Source organism: Coptis chinensis, chromosome 3, assembly GCF_015680905.1.
Source record: "Coptis chinensis isolate HL-2020 chromosome 3, ASM1568090v1, whole genome shotgun sequence".
Taxonomy (NCBI): Eukaryota; Viridiplantae; Streptophyta; class Magnoliopsida; order Ranunculales; family Ranunculaceae; genus Coptis; species Coptis chinensis.
The window spans coordinates 54,283,916-54,309,057 of NC_141458.1; the positions used below are offsets into that span (position 1 = coordinate 54,283,916).

Sequence of the window (25,142 nt, forward strand, 5' to 3'; positions counted from 1 at the left end):
TTATAAAAACCATCTATAGTGGCCGCTCTTATCTTCAAAACTATTTTGAATGGGCAGTTAAGCTAGAGAAGCTTCAAAGCTCAAAGAATGCAGCCTTTTTTGGAAAAGCAAATTTATTACATTGTGTAAAGAAATACATTTGAAACTAAAGATGCAGCCCCGTTGGGGAGCACTTCTCTTACTATTTTACAACTGTTACACTGGACACTTTGATGAGACAATCATCACCAAAGTACATAACATCTCAACTTTATCCGCCCTCCTCGATAAATATAAGTACACGCTTACACAAAGAAATAGAATGTGTAAGCTTGAGGAGATACGGCAATACTGGTGGCTCAGACAGGACCTCCTACAGATCCAACAAGAGATCAAGAGCTTTCACAAACGGCTTCATGATTTCTCCCATATTTGATAGACGAGTCACTGTCACTGTGTCTTCATCAGCCACACATTTTGTTGATCCTGACGCTTCTTGAATGGTTCAGGATTTCTGGGATGAACCAGTGTAAAGCAGCCAACATTTCTGCCTTGCACTTGACCACTCTCGAAGAATGGTTGATCGTCCTTGTAATGTGGCAAAATCAACGGCGTCTCCAATTGGATGCTTCCACAATGGCTATCTGTTTTGAGTAGCCTGAACTATTCATAAATCTCTTGCTCTGGATCATTGTTGTCATTATTGTCAGCTTGTCCCAACTTCAGCTACTTAAATTCCTTGCAGGATTAAGCTGTCACGCGGCATATTCACTTGACAATCTGTACTGCGTTTTAATAGTGATGCCTGCAGAACCCAAGCAAAATAGGCTAGATCCGCTTTTGTCTGTTGTCACCCACTTCACAAAAGCTGTTGCTGTAACAGCTTTTGTGCCCACGTATTTACAACTTAATAGTGATCAAGTGAAACTGAACCACGGGCTGGATCAACTCACAGATGGGAACAAGTCGTAGACAGCATCACAAGAAGAATACTTGGATCCCTCACCATTACATATCAATTAAAAAAGTATAGTGATTCCAGAACATGTTCCAAGTCGAAGTCACCTCTATCTGGGAGGGGAGGAAATGTCAATGTTGGGAAAGATGTCTGGAAGCTCTTGAGCAACTACACATTCAGAATCAGAAAGAAATATTAGTCTCTAGGAAGGTTCTTGTGGAATCAGGAATACCCAGTGAGCGGAATACCCAGTGAGCGTGAAATGTAGCTAGGATGGGCTTACATCATCAAGTATGGGAATGTCATACAGTTCTATGAATTTTTCTCTGAGAATCCTGTTCATCTTGTCGACATCACATGCATGCGTCCAAAATGAGTCGTGCACCCCTGGAAACAAGTAGGTTAAAACGTATGTCAAACAAAATAACTGAGACAAATAGTCTAGACTCTAGACACTTCACATCTTGAATTCTTCTGCCACATTGACAGATAGTTAGTATAATATCTATTTATCTTATTCCAATTAAATTGGTTCCAAGAGTCTCCAACCAAGCCAGTTCGGCACGCTCAAAACTCAAATGTGATCTGTGTTCCCAACCTAAAACCAGCATATATATATATAGGGGAATCTGGTGGAGAGATGGTAAAAGTTGTACGACCCAACTTTATCACTACAAGGGTTTTTGTATCAGAATTAGTGAATTATGACACTGGTTATATAAGTACTAGCTGGTTAGGCCACAGATATTGTCAGATAAGATATCTCACTACCAATTCTCATGACGATGTTAGAAAGGAAACTGACAAAATGCACGGTGTACTTGTGTGCAAATTTGCAATAGTCTACTTTGATTGTGTTTGTAATTTGCTCAATCGTTATCATTCCGACAGATGTCCTTAATGGAATGATGATGTGGCATACCAAATTCCATGCATGTTTATTTCTATAAAATAAAATAAAAAAGCCACTAAAATAACACATCACACACATGAGATTGTCCTGTGCATTGTCATTGTAACTAATTTGTAAGACAAAAACTGGTGGGACTTGTTAGATTTTACAAAAAATGAACTTCTCAAAGGAACCATAGCTCCCAAATCCCCAAATTCAGAGCACCTTCTTCTGGAAATCCCTTAACCAAATCCAGAGTACTTTCATGATTAAAACCTAGTTTTCCTCATTTGCAACCCTAGATTCGCTAGTATCTTCATCATGGAAATCTAAGTTCAGATAATTTCAAACAGGTTGAAACTTGTGTTGTTCGTCAAGTCGATGAGATTGTAGCTGCTCTGAATCAAGTAAGTTGTCGGTTGTTGGTCCTTCATTATAGCATGAGGCGGAGTAGTTACCTGAGTGTGATGACATGCTAGCTTTCATAAGATTGGAATGTCAATTTGCATATTTCATAGGGGATTGGGGGAATTTAGAGAAGTCGGGATTTTGGACTCTTAACCTGGGATTAGACATTGGAGGAGAAGAAGACTGTCTTTAACTAACAAGTCCTCTCACAGTGAACGTGACAATCTCATGACCGTGAATCTGATGTGTCAATTTCGTTGACAACTCATTATTTCTTTTTCTTTTTAAACACTTTCAAGTAGGAAATGGTCTGCCACATTATCATACCATTAAGAAGATTACACGGAATTATAACAATCAAAAAGTTGCAAATCCAATCAAAATTCATTGTCTTTTAGAGGGGGAAAAAATAAGACTTAAATCACATGGTAAATTTTGTCAGTTTACCCATCTCGAAAACATTACAAAAATCAACGTACCAAACAAATACCAGTAGAATTGAATATGAATTCCATCATGACATGGACATGAACTTAATGGAATCAGAAGACTTGCAACTGTTGAACACTCGCAAAGCACATACAAGCCCATTACAGACGATGGATCTAAACTAAGTTTTGACAATTAATTCAGTCATTTTTGTGTTATTAGATTACATCTCTGGTCCAAAGCAGCTATAGGGAAGGCCTGTGTCAGGTTAGTATCCAATTAATACATACCATTTCTTAAGAGTTCTCTGTGAATACCAGCTATAAGAAATATCCCTTTTACCGTTCAAAAGTCAAAAAACAGAAGAAAAAAAAGAAAGGTTACCTGTGAAAACTTAAATATATACACCTTTTTATGAGTAAAAGTATTCTCGTTGAACAACTTAAACCTATTTCACCTATTTGATATGGACAAGAGAACCAAACCTGCAAAGTGTAAGCCAGCATCCCTACAAGCAACAGCCGTCATCATCATGTGAGAACCATCAAGGGAGTGCACAAAATTTGGAGGAAACGCCGTTCTTTGTCTTTTAAGTTCGACCTGGACATACAGCAACAATAAGAACGCGATAAAATAGAGGATAACCAAAAAAAAGAGAGACACCAGGATCTTACAGAGTCACCCTCCCTCTGCAAAGCCAAGACCTGAAGGGAAGTTCTTATCTGTAACAACACATTGCATTTAATGAATAATCAGATTGAATCTCAGAGCAATTTCTAGAATGATTGCCACACGGAATCTCAATTTCAACAAGAAGAACTCCAAGACAAACATTAATAAAGCTGATTAATGATTTTATACAGTTTTTGTTGGCAAAAAAGAATCTAATTCCTTAACATCCTGTAGATAGACATCCTTCTAAAGCCTGACCTCAGGTCTAAGCATCTAGAATGTTCCTGTATGCTAGGACAAAGCCTGGTCAATGCCTGATGACCAGGCAATCACAGCATTCAGTTCCCCTCTTTTTCCAACAAACAATAAAGTAAAATAATATCCACAATGTGTCCTTTAATACTCACAAGATGCCTTTCACTTTTGCGGTAGGGCTGCACAACTGGGAGACCAAGTGGAGTTATCCATCTTACAGGTTGATTTTCTGATGCAATAATCTGTTTAAGATCCACAATTAAAATAACAACAAAGTTAAGAATCACTCAACAACCCAAAACCTTCAAATGATATCAACATTAATGACCAAAAGATTGCTGCAAGTCACCTTTGCACAATCACCAAGCCATCCCATAATACTACGAGCAGCTTGGAACATCTCTCCTAATGCAGTCAGTGTTACCTACACCAAAGAGATTAAAGATAAAAACATAGGTTACTAGTGAATAGTCAGACTCAAACTCTAAATTAAAAATCATGCACAACACTGGATCCTCCAAATTCCCCTAAAATATCATTGTCTCTATGGTAAGTAATACGGATTCAAAGTAAAAATATGCTCAACCTCAATATAATGTATTAGACCAATATGTAAGAGATGATACTTGAGTATTTTACGTTTTGCACCTAAAATGGTATAAAGATCACATCCCAATACCCTGACAAAGTTTATATGAACCCTGTATATAGCTTGACCATTACATTCAAGAATGCATCAGTGGCCACTGTATCCTAAATCCTAATATGGCTTTCGCTTGAACTGATCCCAATACCCTATGGTTTTGGTCTACCGAGGTACATTTTAAAATCATGTCTATATGTCCAGTATAGGTAACCATTTCCATCTATTTTATTCGATCCAGTAAGTAACTCACGTGTACCATAATACGGGCTTCGTTTCTTAATACAGAAATAAGAAAAAAAAAATGTACAACTTTCAAGGAGTGGCATTTGTAGCTTTGTAAAATAAGATGAGAAAATTTCGAGAGAGATGAGACTTTAATTTTTCTTTTTAGTTGGAAATTTTAACCCAAAGCATTACAACAATCATAAATTACAGCAGAAAGAGGCTCATTGTTCTACACTCCTAATCAAACTCAACTCGTTTGATATGGTATTCATTAACTGATCCTTTAAACCTCGCTAAATGTGTGAGCAATAACAAATGAAACCATACATGTATAAATTGAGACATGAAAGAGATAACGAACTCCTACTCAAAGTTTCAGAGAATATTCTCTGATTCCACGATTTGATATATGGCATAATAATGCAAGCTCATACCAAGTTGCTAATGAAGCACAAATTATCTCAATATGCTTCATCCTTTTATGGAACGTTGAAGAAGTGCAAACTAAGAGAAACACAGGAGACTTAAACTAGAGTGTTTCACCCTAAAGTATCTGGTAAAGTCTTACTAAGCACAGCACAGGTATTCCAGTTAATTTATGAGGTAAGTTAATTACTTTAGCAGCATAGCACGATGCACTAAACAGCAATCTATCATCAGTAATTTCGCCCCTCTCCTCCAATCTCCTTTTAATCTGCTCGCGGGCTCCGACATAAGTGACACCATATACTGATGTCATCACAGTCTGTTTCACCAATTTTCGATCCACCTGAAAGCTACCATGACATCAAGACCATCAGTCCAAAGAGAAAATTAACTTATTGTACTTCTTCAATAGAAGTCTGTGTGTGTGTGTGTGTGTGTGAGAGAGAGAGAGAGAGAACAATTTGAAAGGGGACGTTTTATTCAAGACTTCGATAACTGACCTGATTAATTAAGACCTTGGCTAAGGCAGCGGCAGGATCAGTTGCAGGGTCTTTTTTGCAGTCCCTTGTCATAATACTAAGAACCCTTCAAGTCGCAAGGCAGAATATTTAAGGTATACAATGGGAAATGAAGTTATACGAAACTTTATTTAGATAATCGTGTGGTTACAAACGACAAAGGACCCCTCTCCCTTAAACTAGCACCATGAATATTGCAACTGTGGTATGCACTTCCCACTGCACTCTTGTGAAAACTATTACAAGATGACACAGGCATTCTTCTGCACAAATTACTTCTTCAACTATGTTAATAATCGACAAAAACAAAGAAACTCTTATTACAGTCTATTATTTTAATTTCTTCTATTATTTTTTTTTTTTTTTTTTTTTTTTTTTTTGTATCAATTGGAAACTATTCTACACTAGACTACAGTCGAAGATGAGTCCTCACGATTCTTGATCATCTACCACCACAAAACAAAATATGTGCCTGAATGCCAAATGTCACAGATAGCAAGAGGGATACCCCATCACATGTTTTGTCAGATATTTCCACAATACAAAAATTTGAGGTAGTGAACAACCGTATATCGTGTAAGTGAGCCAGTATTTTCCATAAATGTGATGAATATGTTGGATTTGATCAGTTTCCGGAAAAGGAGGAGATTGAGAGAGGGAGAGATGAGCAGGAAGAAGATGATGGAGTGCAAACAACTTTATCCAAACCGGTTTAGTAAACCCCAAATAACCGGTTCACACCACAACCCGTTTTAGCTCGTCTTTTTCAACTGTCAGATTGGACTAGATCTAAAGGCTCGAAACTTGAGTGATTTTATGTGTCTATGTCCCTAGATCCCATCCCAATAGTAAAAAAGCCCCTCGGGCCACTCCACTCATCGCCTGGTATTGAGTTGGATGCACAAATTTAATATGGGCCCATTGTACTGCATGTCACCCATTTAAAAAGTTGTATATTTGGCTCAAAATACTCCACACTTGACGTGGCATCGTGACTCCTGAGATTTATAATCCCTTTCAGGTATCTAAAGTCTTGCATTAAAACAAAAAACAATAAAAAACTCATTGGGGCCGCTTCACTCATTGCCTATTGGATTCGAGTTGGATGCCCAAATTTAACACTTGAGGAAATTAGAAAAAAGTGAAGAGAGAGAGAGCTCTTGGTTAGCCAAATGAGTTGTCAGTTGTCACACACAGTTACATTAAAAACTTTAAATTAAATTCCTTTCTAAAGCAACAATATTCAAAACCTTTTTTCTGACAAAGGAGAACAAAAAAGTGAAAATAAATAAATAAAAATTAAAAATTAGAAAAAATAGCAACCAATGGAGATGGGTGCACATGTTTCTTTGTGTTTAAATGAAACATGTCAGGTTTACATAGATGTTTCCATATTTTCTCCAATGATAACTCTAAAGAAGGATTAGGGTAGACATTTTGCATTTGGCAAAGGGACTTAACAGTAGCATATATTCACATTACCTGGAAGCAATTTCTGAATAAACATCAGCAGGTTTGTCTCCCGCAACTAAGTTGACCGCAGCTGCCTCTAACTGAAAAACATAAAGCAACAAAATGGAAAAATGATTTAGAGCAGGGAATTATGACTTCATTTGGTTAGTAATTCTTAAGTTTTAAGAACATCCAACTTAAAACCAATTGGTAATGAGTGGAGAGCCTCAGGAACTCTTATACTACAATGCAAGGCATTAAGCATCCCATGTGGGACTAAATATCTCAGCACGCCCCCTCACGTGGACAACATATGTGGGTGACATGAATAAACAGGTCCTTTACGCCAACAACAATAGCCTGCTCTGATATCATCTTAAACTAGGAGCATAAAGCTCAAAACCAATTGATAATGACTAAAGAGACAAAAACTTTTATACTACAATGCAAGGCTTTAAACATCCCGTGCGGGACTAAAAATCTCAACATGTCTCTTTACGTATGGCGTTACTTGAGCCTAACACGTGGACTACATACTTGGCTGACGTAGAGTAAACGGTCCATTTGGGCCAAAAGCCAAAAAAACAATAGCCTACTATGATACCATCTTAAAATTTAGGGCATCCAACTCAAAACCTATGATGCACGGATACGGAAACCGATACGGGGACACAAGTACGAGGTATGACACGGGACTTTCATAAATTTAGAATACGGGTAAGGCAGTTGGATATGACTATTTTATGATATTAAGGTAAGGCAGTTGGGTACGACTATTTTATGATATTAATTATTTTTTGTTACTGGGAAAAACAATTATACGTTCATTTTTCATACTAAGGCATTAATTATTTTTTAGTTTTGGAAATTAAAAGCTGAAGATATAAATAATGGATTATGGTCTTGATCGATATTTGGAATGGGCTCGAAATTTTTTTTCATATCATTGTTGTTATATCGTAATGGCAGGAGATAAGTATATTTTTTTGTTTATCCATGTCGAGCGTATCCTCGTGAGAGAAGTATATATTTTCGGAATAAATTGGCAATAATATCGGAATTTCGAAATTTCGGATCGGATCGGATATCCAAATTGATCCAATTTTTTCGAATTTTCGAATCGGATATATCGGATTTAAAAATCCGAGACACCCCTGGATCTACGGGTGCAATGGGAAAAGTGAAGTATCCGTGCATCATAGCTCAAAACCAATTGATAATGAGTGACATTGTGCATATGTTATAAAAGATAGAATTTTTTACCAAGATCAAGGTTTCAAGAGGCACTTTTTTTACGAATTTTACAAAACTTACTGAGTCTACAAAGTTTGCTTCTTGAAGTTGTTGTTTTGTCCTGCAGCCGAGCACATTGTTTTAAGGGCCCTTTATTTTGGTGGGCCAAGAGGTTTAAGGATTTGGGCATAATACTTTTATTTTTTGAAGCGAAGAAACAATTTGCTATTCTCGGTGGGGGTTATGGTTTTTCTTTCTCTTTTCTTAAATTGTTGTCGTGCACTCGGTATCTTTAGCCAATACGTTGGCTCAACCTACACTACTTTATTAGTTTAACAAAATCTTTCTCTTTTGCAATATAATAAGATTGATAATAATAATAATAATAATAACAATAATGTTATGAAATCCGTGGGCCTATATGGATGCCCACCATTGAGCCCATATGGGACACCTCCTCATATGTGTTTATCCTGGTAATCTTCTATCTTGGTATTTATCCTAGTAATCCTTGTATCTTGGAAAGGAAGTTACCTAGTTATATATAAAGGTAACCTCCTCCCATTCAGACTTACTTCAATCAATAAGATTTCTCTCTCTCATTCTCTCCATGATTCAATCTACTTAAGTTAGTGTGGTGTTCTCTCTAAATCTATTTAATTCTAACACGTTATCAGCACGAAGACTCTAGGAGCTATCAACTTCTCAGTACCATATTCTTCTACTCATCATCTACTACACAAAAGCAAAGGTATGAGAACACTAACCGATTTGTTTCACTAGAGCAGTTTTTCGTTTTCCACTTAAATGAAGGTCTTTCCATTGTTGGATTGACCTGAAATTTTTACTGTAGATGCACGACTCATAAAGTACAATCATACCAAAAATTTTGGAAAATCCAACAGTTAGATCATCGGATATAAAATATAAAACGTTATTGTTCATACTTAATCTATACTTTTATTTTGTTTCTTTCTTTCTTCTTCAATTATTTTTTTTTTGGAACCTGACGTTCCAAGATCTATTTTTTTTAGGAACTTGAAGTTCCAAGATTCAAATTTTAGAAACCTGGAGTTCCAAGATCTATTTTTTTTTTAGAAACCTGAAGTTCCAAGATCTATTTTGTTTTCAAGAACCTAAAGTTCTAATATAAATAAGGACTTGAAATTCTAAAATCATGAACGTGAATTTTTAATGCCATCAATTTTTTTTAATACATTTTTTTAACTCCATGTATGTTTAATCTGTTACAGTTACTTAAAAAATGTCAAACTTTACTAAACTCGATTTTCAAGCTCTTTCAATTAGAGGTAACAATTATTTATCATGGCAGTTTGATGCCGAGATCCATTTACAATCTAAAAAACTTGGTGATGCTATTAAAAAAGGAAACAAAATGAGTCCAAAGGAATAGGCCACAACTCTCATATTCATGACGACTTAAATAATGAGTACCTAACAGAGGAAGACCCAGCAGATCTTTGGAAACCCTGAAGGATAGGTATGATCACCAAAAGATGGTCATACTACCAAATGCTCAAAGTGAATGGCTCAACCTGAGGTTCCAAAACTATAAGACAGTTTCTGAATACAACTCTGCTTTGTTTAATATAGTTTCTCGGTTGAAATTGTGGTGAAAATGTAACTGATGAGCAGATGTTAGAGAAAACTCTTTCTACCTTTCATGCCTCAAATGTGCTCCTGCAGCAGTAGTATCGAGAGAGACGATTCTCCAAATATTCTGATCTTATAACATGTCTCCTTGTTGCGGAGCAAAATAGTAACATTTTAATCAAGAGCCATAACTCTAGACCAACTGGAGCGATGGCAATTCCTGAAGCAAATGCCAACCTTGGTCAAGACAGAGGAAAAAGGGGACGTGGACAAGACATTCTCCAAAAGAGGAAAATCTAAAAGAGGTGGATATATATATATATATATATATATATATATATATATATATATATATATATATATATTTATATATTTATCGGTAAAGTATAACTTTATTAATATAAAAGAGGTGGAATAATTACTACTCCAGAAGAGATAGTTATATACGCCCAAATAATACTGCAAAACTCAAAAAGCAAAAAGGTGGTCCACGCCCCCTACTAAGAAAGATCAAAATCAAAATTCAAAGAGCACCTGCTATAGATGTGGAGAACCTGGGCATTGGTCACATACTTGTCGTACACTGGCACATCTGGTAGAAAAATACAGGGTCTCTGTTAATACCATGGAGATGGATAGGGGTGGCAGTTTTGTACACGACCCGCTAACCCAACACAAATCCGACACGAAATTAGCGGGTTTGGGTTGGAAAAAAAGGCTTTTGGGTCATTTAAAGGTTGACCCGCTGAACCCGTCAAATAAATGGGTTGGGTTAGGGTCACATATGTTAACCCATTAGTAGGCCCGATTAGTTCTCGGGTCTAATGGGTCGGGTCATCAACCCGTGACCTGTATAACCTTATTTTAAGATAAGTTTCATTATTTTTTAAAATCTCATTATCCTAACAACCTAAAATAAACGACTAAAAAGAGAAGGATTAGCCATCATATTGATTCATTCGATAAATATATGTTTCGTTATTCAATTTTCATTGATATGTAATTGGATTATGGATTGTTTTTGAGAATTAATACATATATTTTTTTTATAAGTGTTTTTTTGATAAATAAAATCGTGAAATACTAAATATTTTGCATACAGGTTGTCTATAAATCCGATCCGAAAATGATCTGAAATTGACCCGCTGGCTTAGCAGGTCACCCGTTAGGTAACCCGTTATATAGGCGGGTTGGGTTTGGGTTTGACAAACTTGACACGATTAGTAATTGGGTCAGGTTTGGATTTGCTCTCTTAACACATGACCAAAATATGACACGACACGAACCTGACCCAACACGACCCATTGCCACCCCTAGAGATGGAGACAAATGTGGTGGAAAGATTTGATACTGGAATACTATTGGACATTACACCCTTGAATTGTAATGATTTCTTCGAGGATGCTGATGGCCAACCTCTCAGTAATGAAACATTTGATGCTATGTTTGAACCATTACCAAACTAGATCCAGAAGATCTAAATTTTACTATTACTTGTCTAATTAGTATACAACTTAGTTATTTTTGTTCTTCAGTTTGATTTTTCCTCATTAGGTAATGGTAACTATTGTTTTTTCTATATTATTTTGAGTTTGGAATTAGAAGGAATTAGTCATTATTCTGTGATTGTCTAATTACGTTAATTTTTTTTTTTTTTATAGTTTTCTCTATAAAGGTATGGATCGTGGAATGCATGATTGTGATAATTACTAATGTCTAGTCGACAATGCCACCACAACACACTATACTAAAAAACCAGAAGTTTTTCTTAGAGTTGGTTTTTAATCCACGAAATGTATCCACTATAGCAGGACCGGTACAAATCATTGAAAGCTCTGGAAAAGCCCATATCATGTTACCAAATGGTATTCATATATTCATCAAAGAAGCATTGTTTTCAAGTAGTTCCAGAAGAAACTTACTTAGCTTTAAAGACATCAGAATGAATGGGTACCATATGGAAACTATAAGTGAATAAAACAATGAATATTTATGCATCATCACTAGTGTGGGAAGCCAGAAGCTTACACTTGAAAAACTAAGTGCCTTCTCCTCGGGATTATACTATACCAAAATATTATGTGAAATCACACTCCGTCATGAGCCAAAAGCTCAAATCTGATCAGAAACTCAAGCTAAGTCCGAAACTTAGTGATACTAAAGCGTTAACTCTTTGGCATGATAGGTTAGGGCACCCTGGATGAATATGTTAAAGAAAATAATAGATAACTCTAATAGGCATTCTTTAGCAAACTATCAGTTAATTTTCCCAAATGGATATTTATGTACCCCGTGTGTTCACAAGGTAAACTCATTACGAAACCTTTCACTAAGATAACTTTAGAATCACCAACTTTTCTTCAAAGGATACAAGATAACATTTGTGGCCCTATAAATCCTCCCAGTGGACCTTTTCGGTATTTCATGGTCTTCATTGATGCTTCCACACGTTGGACATATGTTAGTCTACTTTCTTCTAGAAATATGGTTTTTGGTTGTCTATTGGCCCAAATCATTAAACTTAGAGCTCATTTTCCTGACCAATCTATTAAGTCTAAAAGGCTTGATAATGCTGCTGAGTTTACTTCTCAAGTTTTTTATAACTATTGTTCATCCATAGGGATAGATGTTGAGTATCTCATTCCACATGTGCACACACAGAATAGTCTGGCTGAATCTCTCATTAAGAGCCTTCAACTTATAGCAAGGCCCCTACTTATGCAATCTAGATTACCAATTAGTGCTTGGGGACATGCTATCTTGCATGCATCAATGTTAGTAAAAATTAGGCCTACAGCCTATCACAAATTTTCTCCTGCACAACTTGTCACAGGTAATCCACCAAATATCTCATACTTGCGCAAGTTTGGATGTGCGGTTCAAGTCCCCATCCCACCACCTCAGCGCACTATGATAGCCCCCCAAACGAAGGTTGGGGATTTAAGTTGGTTTTGACTCGCCCTCTATTATTCGGTATCTAGAACCAATGACCGAAGATGTGTTTACTGCACGCTTTGCAGATTGTCATTTTGATGAGACAGTATTCTCGCCGTTAAGGGGAGATAAGAAAGTTCTTGAAGAATGTCTTATCCTAATAGGACAACCCGTTCCAGAAGAATGACCAGAATTGAAGTGGAATACTCCCACTCTGTCTCATCTAGATCCTAGAACTCCTAAATATGAGGTTAGGAGAATATTGCATCTACAAGAAATTGCAAATAAACTGCCTGATGCATTCAATGATGCAGAAAAAGTGACTAGGTCACATGTTCCAGCTATGAATACACCTACTAAGATTAATTTCCCCGTTGGACAAAATTTGAATATAGCTGTAAATGAATCTGTTGCACGCCAGAAGCGTGGCAAACCTATAGGCTCTAAAGACTCGGCTCCCCGGAAGAGGAGGTCCACTGAAAAATTATGCCCCAATAATACTCTAGAAGTTGTGCAAAACACTCCAGAAGAGATTATGCACGAAACACTCACTTAGAGGTTATGAACGAATTAACTATGGAAACCCATGAAGAGGAACTGGTACCAGAAAATGATGAGATCTCAATATTCTATACGTATTCGGGAGAAGTGTGGGACAAAAAGGATATGACCATCGATGACGTATTTGCATATACGGTAGCTACTGAAATATCCAAGGGCAATGACGAAACTGAACCACGTAGTATAAAAGAATGTCGACAAAGATCTGATTGGCCAAAATGGGAAGCTCCCATCAAGGCAGAATTAGAGTCTCTCAATAAACGTGGTGTATTTGGACCTATAGTATAAACCCCAGAAAGTGTTAACCCTGTAGGTTACAAATGGATGTTTGTTCGAAAATGAAACGAGAAAAATGAAATTTCTCAATATAAGGCATGTCTTGTGGCACAAGATTTTCTGCAGAAACCTGGGATTGATTATGAAGAAACATACTCTCCTGTTATAAACGCTACAACTTTCAGATATCTAATAAGTTTAGCAGTTTCCAAAAACTTAGATATGAGACTCATGAATGTAGTGACTACCTATTTGTATAAGGACATAAACAAAGATATTTACATGAAAATCCCTAAAAGATTTAGTTTGCCTGAAGCAAAATCAAGGAGTATGTACTCAATCAAACTAAGACGTTCATTGTATGGTTTGAAACAATCCGGAAGATTGTGGTACAATCGTTTTAGTGAATATTTGTCTAAGGAAAGGTATGCAAACAATGAAATTTGCCCATGTGTCTTTATAAAGAAATCCTTAAATGGATTTGCAATACTAGCCATTTATTTGGATGACATAAATTTGATTGGAACTCCGGAAGAGCTCGAGATAACTGCTCAATACCTAAAGAAGGAATTTGAGATGAAATACTTTGGGGAAACAAGACTTTGTCTCGGCTTGCAGATCGAGAGAAGTTCGAGTGGTGTATTAGTCCACCGGACTAATTACACCGAGAATGTTTTGAAACATTTCTATATGGACAAGGCACATCCATTAAGAACCCCAATGATCGTCCGGTCACTGAACACAAAGAAAGACCCATATCGCCCCAAAGAAGAAAATGAAGAAGTATTGGGTCCTGAAGTACCATACTTGAGTACAATTGGTGCATAAATGTATCTAACACAATGCACTAGACCAAACATTTCTTTTTCTGTAAATTTGTTAGCCAGGTACAGCTCAGCGCCTACTAAAAGACATTGGAACGGTGTAAAACATGTCTTAAGATATCTACGTGGAACCACGGATTTAGGTTTGTTTTACTCAAAGGATTCTAAAGGTTCCAAGTTTATGGGATATGTAGATTCAGGATTTCTGTCAGATTCTCACAAGTGTCGCTCCCAAACAGGTTATGTATTTCTTAGTGGTAGTGTTGTCATTTGTTCGCGTTTCACTAAACAAACTTTAGTGGCAACTTCCTCTAACCACTCTGAAATTTTAGCTCTTCATGAAGCTAGTCATGAATGTGTATGGCTAAGGTTATTAATTAGGCATATTCGTAGTTCTTGTCAATTACCTTCTATAACAGGTGTTCCCAGTATTATTCGCAGCTTGTATAGCCCAGATTCAATAAGGATTTATAAAAAGAGACAGGACAAAACACATTGCGCCAAAATTCTTTTACACTCACCAGTTTCATCAGAAGAAGCAGATTAAGGTCGAGCAAGTTCGTTCCAGTGACAACCTTGCTGATCCCTTCACTAAATCACTACCGAAACATACATTTCAAAAGCTTGTATATGGGATCGGCATGCGTAGAGTTCACCACCAAGCCATATAAAGACTTGTCTTTATTAGGAGAGTAATAGAACAGGGGGAGAATCCTGAAGAATGTGTCCCAGGACATATGCACTGTACTCTTTTCCCTTCTCTAGGTTTTATCCCACTGGGTTTTCCTAGTAAAGGTTTTAATGAGGCAGTATCAAGTAAGTCACAATGATTCTAAGTAATGTTGTACTCTTTTTCCTTAGCTTTGGTTTTTTCCCACTGGGTTTTCCTTAGCAAGGTTTTAATAAGGCAACTGTCATTGGATAGTTATAGAGCATCCAAAAGAATTCTATAAAAGATGCATCCACAAGAATAGTGGACATCCAAGGGGGAGTGTTATGAAATCCGTGGGCCTATATAGATGCCCACCATTGAGCCCATATGGGACACCTCATATGTGTTTATCCTAGTAATCCTTTATCTTGGTGTTTATCCTGGTAATCTTCTATCTTGGTATTTATCCTGGTAATCGTTGCATCTTGGAAAGAAGGTTACCTAGTTATATATAAAGGTAACCTCCTCCCATTCAGACTTATCTCAATCAATAAGATTTTCTCTCTCTCTCATTCTCTCCATAATTCAATCTACTTAAGTTAGTGTGGTGTTCTCTCTAAGTCTATTTAATTCTAACAAATAATTATTATTATAATAGTAATAGTAATAATAACAATAATAATAACTAATAAATAAACAATTAAGAAATAAAACATTTAGAAAGAAAAAGAAGATAGATATCATAAGATGCCTAAAAAGCATCCAACCTTAAACGGTCCATAAAAATCTGAAATATCAGGAGAACAAAAAGGTATGGATAAGGAGTTAACTGACAGTGTCTCTTCCCAGAGCTGCATAGTGCTGCAAACCATTGCAAGAACCATCCTACAAAAGAGTATTATCCTCATTAATGTAACCTGGAGAGGGCCATGTAGTTTTCGTCTTTCTCATCAGACCTCTTATATAAACTTCTTCATCTCATTCTTCGTTTTTTGGAAAAAAAAGTATTTGCAAACTCGATTTGTCAAAAATGGATTGTAACATTGTAAAAGTGGTTACCCATTTTATCAAACCTAGAATAGAAATTCGTCAGGACTAAATGAGCTACAATTAGTCTGAAACTTGACAATTGACTTTTGGGCACAAGGTCTTTCAACGTATAACCAACACTTACTTGATGAATAGGCAGGTGGGAGATGACATTATGCGGTGATGAGCTTTTTAATGCTTCTGACAGATTAATGCATGCTGCTAAACACTGAAATGGATCTTCAGCATTCAACCACCAGCGTTTTCCATCAATTGGTTTATCCGCTGAATCTACTATATCAGTCAGATGATTCTCTGTGAATGCTAAACGTCTATCATATGACAGCTTTTCAACACCACCTGCATAGAGATTTGCCAAATGTATCTTCAGCCAGCGCAATCCAGCTTCCCCTAATGGTCTTCCTTCACCAAACTCTAAAACTCCTCGACAAAGATCTGAGCTCAGATGGTTTAAGTGAGGATGCATCGGATAAGCACGACCACGGAAATCCAGATTATGAGGATAATAAAAGCCTTCCTCGTCTTTCATTTTACGGGCCACCTGTTTCCACATATGTTTTCTTCATCAAATGTAACCAGCATAGTTCAGATACAACCATAAATCTAGAGGGGATAATATGCGAATTTGAAACTCAACAAAGTTTACTCTTTTTCTTTTGCCAACTTCACTTTGTGTCGAAGACGAAGATAGAAAGAAACAATGAAGAAATAAATTTCTCGCAAATGAAAAAGTGTTTCAGGTATACGATCATATCAGATGTAATATAATATTAAACACTGCACACTTTTATATAAAAATTCGATGGTGCGAAAGAATTAACACCTAGACTAAGCCAGCAGCTAAAACTAGGACAAAGATTGGAGAACCCATGACCTCCATACACCCCAGACTCTATCTACCTAACCAAGACCAGACCCAGACCCAACCAAGCCCACCAAACCCAAACAGAAGCAACAAAATATAAAATATAAAAACAAAAAATAAATAAATAAATAAATGAACAAATAAACCAAATAAACCAAATAAACCAAATAAAACATAAAAGTAATAATAAAACAAGAGTGCTTCTTCAATGTGCATCACATTGAGTAGACTCAATGAGCACAATTTGTTGCCTTTGATTTGGCATCTTTTTCATTGAGATTTGGGTTTTTGTGAAAATTTTCACTCAAAAAAATTTGACTTTTGTGCAATACATCCTCAACCCTTGGTTTGAGTGGATGAGGGGTGTGGATTGGTGCACATTGAGTGCATTTGATTTTTGGCGCATTGAATAAAATGTCATAAAACAAAAGGCAAAGAATAAATAAAATGAAATCAAAAAAAATCAAAAAAATCAAAAAAATAAATAAACTAAATCAAAAAAATAACACAAACACACACACACACACACACACACACACACTGTGCCACCAGTGCACCACCACCGAACTGTTCCCTCTCCCAATTGTACCACCGCCACTCCAGACCACTTCCCCAAGCACTGACATCCCCTTCTTCTCCTATCTCCGCCAAACATTCAAAGTCTAACCAACTCTGTTTTTCCTCATAGCTTAAAAGGACTCATAGTATCATTGGTCATCAGAAACATGAAATTACAAACGTCAAAATGAGCTGATGTCTCATGCTGGAGATATTCAAGGAGGTATATAACTTTACAGAAAATATGGAGAATCTTTTCTAACCATAGGAATATAAATCATTTAAAATACGTTGTTGGTTCCTAAAATATTCAAATATTCAAAGAGAAGCAAGGGCAGAAATCGAACACAAAACATACATCACGAATTTAACCGTAAGAACCTAGGGGACCGTTATACCAGACCTGTCCTCGATAAACTTCTGTCAATACAATTCATAGACACAGACAAACTTTTTTTTCTGAGCTCTTCAAGGAGAAAAAATGGATGAATTACACGTCCAACAAGTTTTTTCATTATATCTCTATAGAACTGCATAAAGTGGTTCTTAGATAACAGAACTTACCGAAAGCTTAAGTTCGATGTCACATCTCTGAGCATGCCTCTCACGATTACACTTGTTTACCTTTTTCATACTCCATTTCCACCTCTGCATTTCCGTTCCATCGTCTGAGAGTGGCTTCTCTGGTACACAAACCTAAAAGACAGTTAACTATTGAAGCTTAACTTACACTATATTAAAGTACCATAGAAAGAATGTAACTTGTTATCAATCTAGTATGATTGCAAGACAAAACTTACAGTGCTAGGAGGATATGCGCAAGGCACTAAAAAAAAATGGGCAAGTCCCAAACCATGAAACGATTTGTTGGCTCTACAACAAATAAGTGAATACCTATCATCTTTGCTAGTCAGAATTACATATGATGGATGACCCAGAGAAAAAGTCACAGGTCACCATTTACCCTGAGAGGTCTGATAAGATGCTTTGCATCATTTGATACGGGGGCTCATGGATGTCAGATATAATATCTGGACATTCAAAGAAAAGTCAGAGATGGGCCATCAAGGAACACAATAAGGACAACTTTTTTGGCACAGGAGATCTCGTTGGACCAATTGGAGTATTTCGTCCACGCCCCTGCATGTGTTCCAGTTCACATGAATGTCATCTATAGACCAGCTTTATAATTTCTCTACGAAGAGGCAACATAGACTTTGTCTAAAACTCCAAATCAAAATGAGAACAACAAATAAATTCCTTAATAAAGGGATATAAGCTAATGAAAATAACAAACATTGCATTTATCCAAAAATGATAGAGGTTACAAGCTCGCAATGGGCTTACGTCTTCACGATCAACCAAACCTGCAACATTTCCTCCACTCTCCCAGAGACTCTCTACCGCTGCAAGCACTCTCTTGTTCACCCTCCACTTTGTTTGGCCTAGTGTATCCAAGGCCTGGAAAAGTGCAAGTTTAGATGATATATCAACCACAGTCGAATGTAATACAAAGGTCATGTGAAGAAAGCACTAATTCTGCTACTAAATTCAGATAGCCCTTGATCATAAGGAGTTGTTCCGTGCCACATATTATCAACGTATTCAAAGTGACATACTTATATGAGGAATTTCAACAAATGTAAACAAGAAAATCAGTAGAAACTTAAAAATCTCAAAGAAGAATTTTTCTACCATTTTGTGAACATGGAAAGTCAGAGTTAAGAAACAAAAACATTTTCATTTGTAGAGAAGTCAAATAATTTTATTAAACATTCTCCAATTTATTGAGGAATGAAATTGCCAACTTGTAGAATTTAAACATTATTCAAAAATAGATTTAAATGCACATATGCAACATATGAACATAGTGTAAAGAAGGAATGAAGGTATCATCCTCAAGTCATGGTTAGTGGAAGAAAGATGCTACCTCAAATACTTTTTCCATCTGTTTCCTAGGGACACTCTTCATTGCATCTTGTTGTTGCCTTGCACCATGAGTACGCATCACATACGATGGTAAAAACAAATGCCCACCTCTTTCATATCTGTAAATGAAAGATATTAGACTGATATTGAATGTATTGGTAGGACTAATCCACCAAAAATGAAAACAAAATAGAATGGGGAAGAAGGAAGCACAAAGTATAAGGTTATAGCTAGGTGCTATGTTCCATGGACACGCCATATTTTGAAAAAAAATCGTGTCGGATACATATCCACGTGTTCGTGTCAGACACATTGAATGTGATTTACCTCAACTTTTGATATTTTGTCGTGTCAATGTAACTTAGCCCAGGTGTATGCATGTCTTTTCCTGTTATTCTGAATCATTTAGTTATGCACAACAATGAATAAAATAAGGGTAGCCAGTAGTCTACTGGCAACACTTAAGTGGGTGTTCGTGGGGGTCGAGATCAAACTCATAAAAGGGGACGTGCACGCATGGGGTGTCAAGTGTAGGGACAAAAAACCAAGCAAAAACTAAAGAAAGGAAAATTGACTTAAAGAGATAATCTTTAGAATGGAAACATTGTCTTCGTACCCTTTCCACTTTCTTGGTGGTATCAACATTGGAACATAAGGAATTACCATGTGCCTAGCCTGCAAATAGACAATTATAAAAATATATAGGAACTGGATAAAATTGCAGCAGCAACAGCTTAGATAGGAATCAAGAAACTAAGACATCCAAGTACCCAAGCAACTTCATTAAATAATATATACAAATACCCAGCTATGCGTGTATTGGTATCAGAAAAGATCGAAGTACCAACAGGTTTTATCTACCCAAAAAAACGCACATGTAGCAGTAACCTTTTCTTTTTAGTAAATAAAATGTAGATTACATCAACCTTAAGAGCTAAAATATTACCAGGAGACAAATCTTAAGCCCCTTAGCCCCCATACACCCCAAATGCCACCAAAACTAGATTACAATTTACAAGCATACTAAACACCCCTGTTTCTCGTACCCTTCTCACCCAACAAACAATCTAGCTGCACAAACTGGAGAACAAAGTCCTGCTGATTCAAGTGACCTTCTTAAGTTGGCACATGCCCCTGCATTGACTAGCAAGCCCAGCACCCTCATATCTACTTAATCCCAGTCCATTTCCAACATAAGAGCTAAGCCACATGGCTTACTTAATGTGCCGCATGACGGCATGAGACATACCAGGTCTCTTGGATTAGGCCTGCTGTTCACCTCTAAGCCCAATATGTTTAAAATAGGGTCCAAACCCACCACTGACCTGACTATATTTCTGCCTGAACTGTAAAAGTTAATTATATGGTTAGAACAGCTACACATAACACAATAACCCAGCCTCCATTATTCCTCATGTTAACATGAGTAGCCCATCTCTCCTGAAAAAGAAATACACAGTTTTGTTGGAAGGCAAGAAAAAACTTTGTATTTTTCTAGGGTACGCGACAACAAAGAGTTGAGGTTCCAAAACTTTCTGCGGTTAATAGGGTTTCCATTGTTTTGTAATGTATTACTGTCATGGTCCTTGTAGTGCCTTACTATGTGGAGGTATCTATAATGTACTTTTACTACTATGTAAAAACAAATGAAATATAACTTTTACTGCTCAAAAAGAAAAAATAAATAAAGAAAAAAAGAAAAAACATCACAACTGGCCTCCAAAAAAGAGCTGAACAACAACTTGTTAACTTACAGTTCTATCAAGCCCTTCACGTACTAGAGAATCACATTCTATAACCCCATACCTATTGCCACCTCTCCGGCTGCGAGGAAGAAAAAATACCAAATGATTAGATGTGGTAGGAAATGCATACTGTGGAACTTGGTTCACAATTCACACCATAAGCTTTACAGGCAAAAGATGAGAAGATCTCAACCTTCCAAACATGAAGAAAACTTAATTTTGAAAAGCAATGAAAAATGGATAAAATAGAGGAAAAAACATAAATACTGATCAAAAAGAAATAAAAGTGCATATGCACCATATGCATAGAGCGTCATGTCGGTTGATTTTGTTGGTCAAGTTTAGCCGAAAAGTGCGCACTCAAATGAGGTTGGTAAGCCACAACTGTAGGATACAGAGAGTAACTAAGTCATACCCTGCCTCTTTCATCAAAGTCTTAAATGTGTGTTTAAATGCAGGTCGGATTTCAGGCGGATCATCTGGTAACTGCTTAACCGGAGGTTGCACAAAGGCCGTCTCTATCAATAACTCAATCAGACGGCTTCCTAACTGCACACATGTAGAAACAGGAATTCACTTGTGTTATAGGAAAATTTTGAATATCAAACTGCCCATACATACTATATAACCTTGAAATTCAAAAACCTTAGCCTGGGCATCACGGCCCCAAGACTTTGTCCCATCTTCACTTTTCACCAGCCTTTGCACCTCCTTTAATCTTTGCCTCTTGATCAAGTTTTTTACATTTTTCCTCAGAATCTCCTGCTTTTTACTTAAAGAATCATCTTCGTCAACTTCAATCGTCTTCCTACTTCGAAACTTTTTAGTCCTCTCCAAAAAACTATGAATCCTAACCTGAAAAATACAAACAAATAAAATCACACAACAGAGCTCATTGAACAGACAGACACACGCACACACCCATATAAACCTATATATCTGCATATGAGTATGTGCATTTATGTACAGACAACTTTTTGTTTTCACAGTGATGTGTTAAATGTTAAGGAAAATTATAACCACTAGTGCAACCAATTATAGAATATGATTGTAAGACCCAGTGCAGTATGGAATCCATCCCCCTTACCTTAAATGTAAAGGAAATAAAACTGGTAGGATAAAAATACATTTCCACTCAAAAGAAAAGTGGGTGCTTAAGCCATGTTTGGCAGCCTGTGATACATATCAAGTATAAAGAAGGCAAGAGACTAAATATTTAACACTTGTTGAAATCCATATTAAGTATGTCCTGTATCTGATTGTGTTTGCCAGTCTCACAGAACTTCCTATAATCAAAGCCGAATAAAGGTGTCTTGTTTTGGTGGGAATTTTACAATTTAAGAAATCTTAGGTTAACATTTGTTTGCCACTAAGGACTTTAAACCTGCGATTCAGAACTTAAGGACCAAGCAGTTAAGCAAGTTGATGTTACAATCAGGACACCTTCATGTACATGGTTATTATGTTCATGCTGCATTGCTGCCAAACACAGCCATAGGATATAACACCCATTTACTTATGCAACAATGAGAAATTAACAGTATCTGTGCTTGAACTTACAAAATAAAGCTGAAACCCAATTTTTTTATATCTATGATTAACAAGGGAGTTAAGGCTATTGACAATAGTTTTAGCCAGAAAAGGTGAAAAACATGTTATAGCCATCCAAACAAGAAGTTGCCAATACAGGATACTCTACATTACGAAGGGCAAAAAGGCAAAGGATCTACAGCGAAGCAGAAGCTGAGGTACACTACCTATGGCATAACTCTAACTACTACTTATCAAAGTTTCCCATCTAAATAAAAAATTTCCGAAGGGACTGTCTCTCTACTCCTCCCAGAATTTCGACTAGAGGACATAAGTCCTTTCATCAAAATAGTAATCTCCACCTATGAAGCACCGATACGTCCCTAAGGGTGAAGTATCCGTGTCCGATACGTGTCCGACACGGATACGCCCCGATACGTGTCGGATACGCGATTTGGAGTATCCGATTTTATAATTAATTTTTTAATTTCCGACACGCGGGGGATACGCGGAGGACAAGCAGGGGATATGCAGGGGGCAGTAATCTCACACATACAAGAAATTTTTTTGGAACTTCAACAAAAAAAAAACAAGTGAAATAAAATCCAAATTAAGAAGAGATGAAAGAGAAGAAAGATGAAGCGGATCCAAGTTATACATGTAAGTTGCTGCTTAATGTGTTTAAATTGGTCATTTTATGAAGTAGAATTGCCATTTTAATTTGAATTTGGTGAAAAATGCCATTTTAATTTGAATTTGGTATATAATATATATAATATATATATATATTATATATATATATATTATTCAAACGTGTCCATGACGTATCCGTGTCCTATATTTTTGAAAAATGCAGTGTCCGCGTATCCGTGCCGCGTATCGGTATCCGTGCTTCCTAGATCTCCACCATATACAAAGGCTCTTTCCACGAATTGTATCTTTCTCTCTCCAACCAATGGCGCCAAATGAGGCAAATGGTAAAATAGTCCAAAACAAGCTTCCGTTAAAGGAGTTAATTCCCAAAAAACACAAAGCTAAGAGATCCTTCATGTCATGAGAGCATGGAAAAAAAAGGCATACCAAGCGATGATTTTATATCTGAAATCTTGATATGGGCTATCAGATTCACTGAATACATTTCCAATATATTAGGAATATCTCCCAAAGTTGAATCAGGACTTTTGGCAAATAAATGTAAGAAATATTGGTCCTTTTCCCATGCATCTTGTTTCCATTGTTTTAGACCTATCCCAAAAAAAATTCATCAGTTGTATGGGGGATACCAAAGCTCCGTCTCAAAGTTCCTTTGTTTGGCGTGTTGGGCAAGCCAAAAGTTCAAACCAGGTAGCCTTACTAGAGAGTTGGTCAATCATTGTCTCATCCATTGTCTCAATCTCTGGCAGTGGTCTCTCTGTAATCTAGGCTTAGAGAGAAAAATGGAGAAGATAATAAGAGCGGTGAGAGCTATATGACTAGATTGCAGGGAAAATAATTTTCATGAACCAAATACAGCCGACTCATTGGTGCGATCAAGTTAGCCAAAAAGCCTCTTCCTCTTAATGAGAATTCAATGCAATTGGCATCCCTTCGATCTATCTGAAGGTCTTCCATTCGACTGCAGATGTCTTCATGGCTCCTAAAAATTCAGTTCGCCCACTTTTTGATTGGAGTATGAATTGGTTGAACTCTACCTTAATTTAGTTAGGCTCACTTATATGGTCCTATTTCATATGCACTGTTCCAGCTCTGACAATCGCAAAACAAAGGCAAGATGGGTTGCTCCAAACTAACCCCAAACCAATATTTGAACTTCAACTTATTGGTGCCTTTCTATATTACAGGATAATGGAGGTTGTATCAATTTATCGATTCCATGCGTCAACTGTACTGAAAAAAACATATATCCCCAATGCACTAATAAATGAAAATACACACCACATATACATGAAGTAAAGTAATTACACACAATAAATTGTACATTTCGGATACTGACCTCATTCTCAATGGCTTCACCAATATGCACAGCAGCCTGAACGACCCTAACACACCCGTCATCCTGTCCATTCATTAACAACCCCATCATTTTATGCATAACAATAACCGCCATTTTATCGGCAGGCAACAACCCAATATGTTGAGCGTACGCAGCTTTCTGTTTCTTATTCTCTTGAAACTTGTGTTCCTTAGCTATAGCTTCTTTCAAAGGCTCAAACCATCCCAAAAACAAACTTTTCACATAAGGTAAATTAGGGGCTAACTTTTTCTCACACATTTCTCTCTCAAACTCTCTATACTCTTCTGCCGTCTTCTCCCACGCCTCGGTTTCTATCTTAACTTGTCTCCTTCTCAATGCGTTGTACTTTCTTTTATCCATCTCTTGATTTTTTTTCTTGTCATTGGTGTAGGATAAAAATGAAGCAATCCAGGGTGGGTCTTCTTCTAGAAAGATGGGTTGGGGTAGAATGGGAATTTGGAAAGAAGTTGTGGATTGAGGTGGGGTGTGGGTGTGCG

General features: G+C 36.8%; 1 protein-coding gene across 1 annotated transcript; it reads right to left on the reverse strand.

Annotated features, from left to right (window-relative positions):
• LOC147510038 (DNA-directed RNA polymerase 3, chloroplastic-like) lies at nt 1–25,142 on the reverse strand. Its single transcript, XM_086602117.1, has 19 exons — nt 24,625–25,142; nt 21,747–21,956; nt 21,517–21,650; nt 21,111–21,180; nt 19,973–20,031; nt 19,358–19,475; nt 18,775–18,888; nt 17,992–18,123; nt 16,129–16,545; nt 15,789–15,839; nt 6,891–6,961; nt 5,391–5,475; nt 5,081–5,233; nt 3,943–4,017; nt 3,746–3,835; nt 3,341–3,388; nt 3,152–3,266; nt 1,221–1,324; nt 1–1,105 (listed from the first exon to the last, which is right to left on the reverse strand). The coding sequence occupies exons 1-19, from the start codon at nt 25,003–25,005 to the stop codon at nt 995–997; spliced, it is 2,538 nt and encodes an 845-aa protein (XP_086458243.1). The 5' UTR covers nt 25,006–25,142; the 3' UTR covers nt 1–994.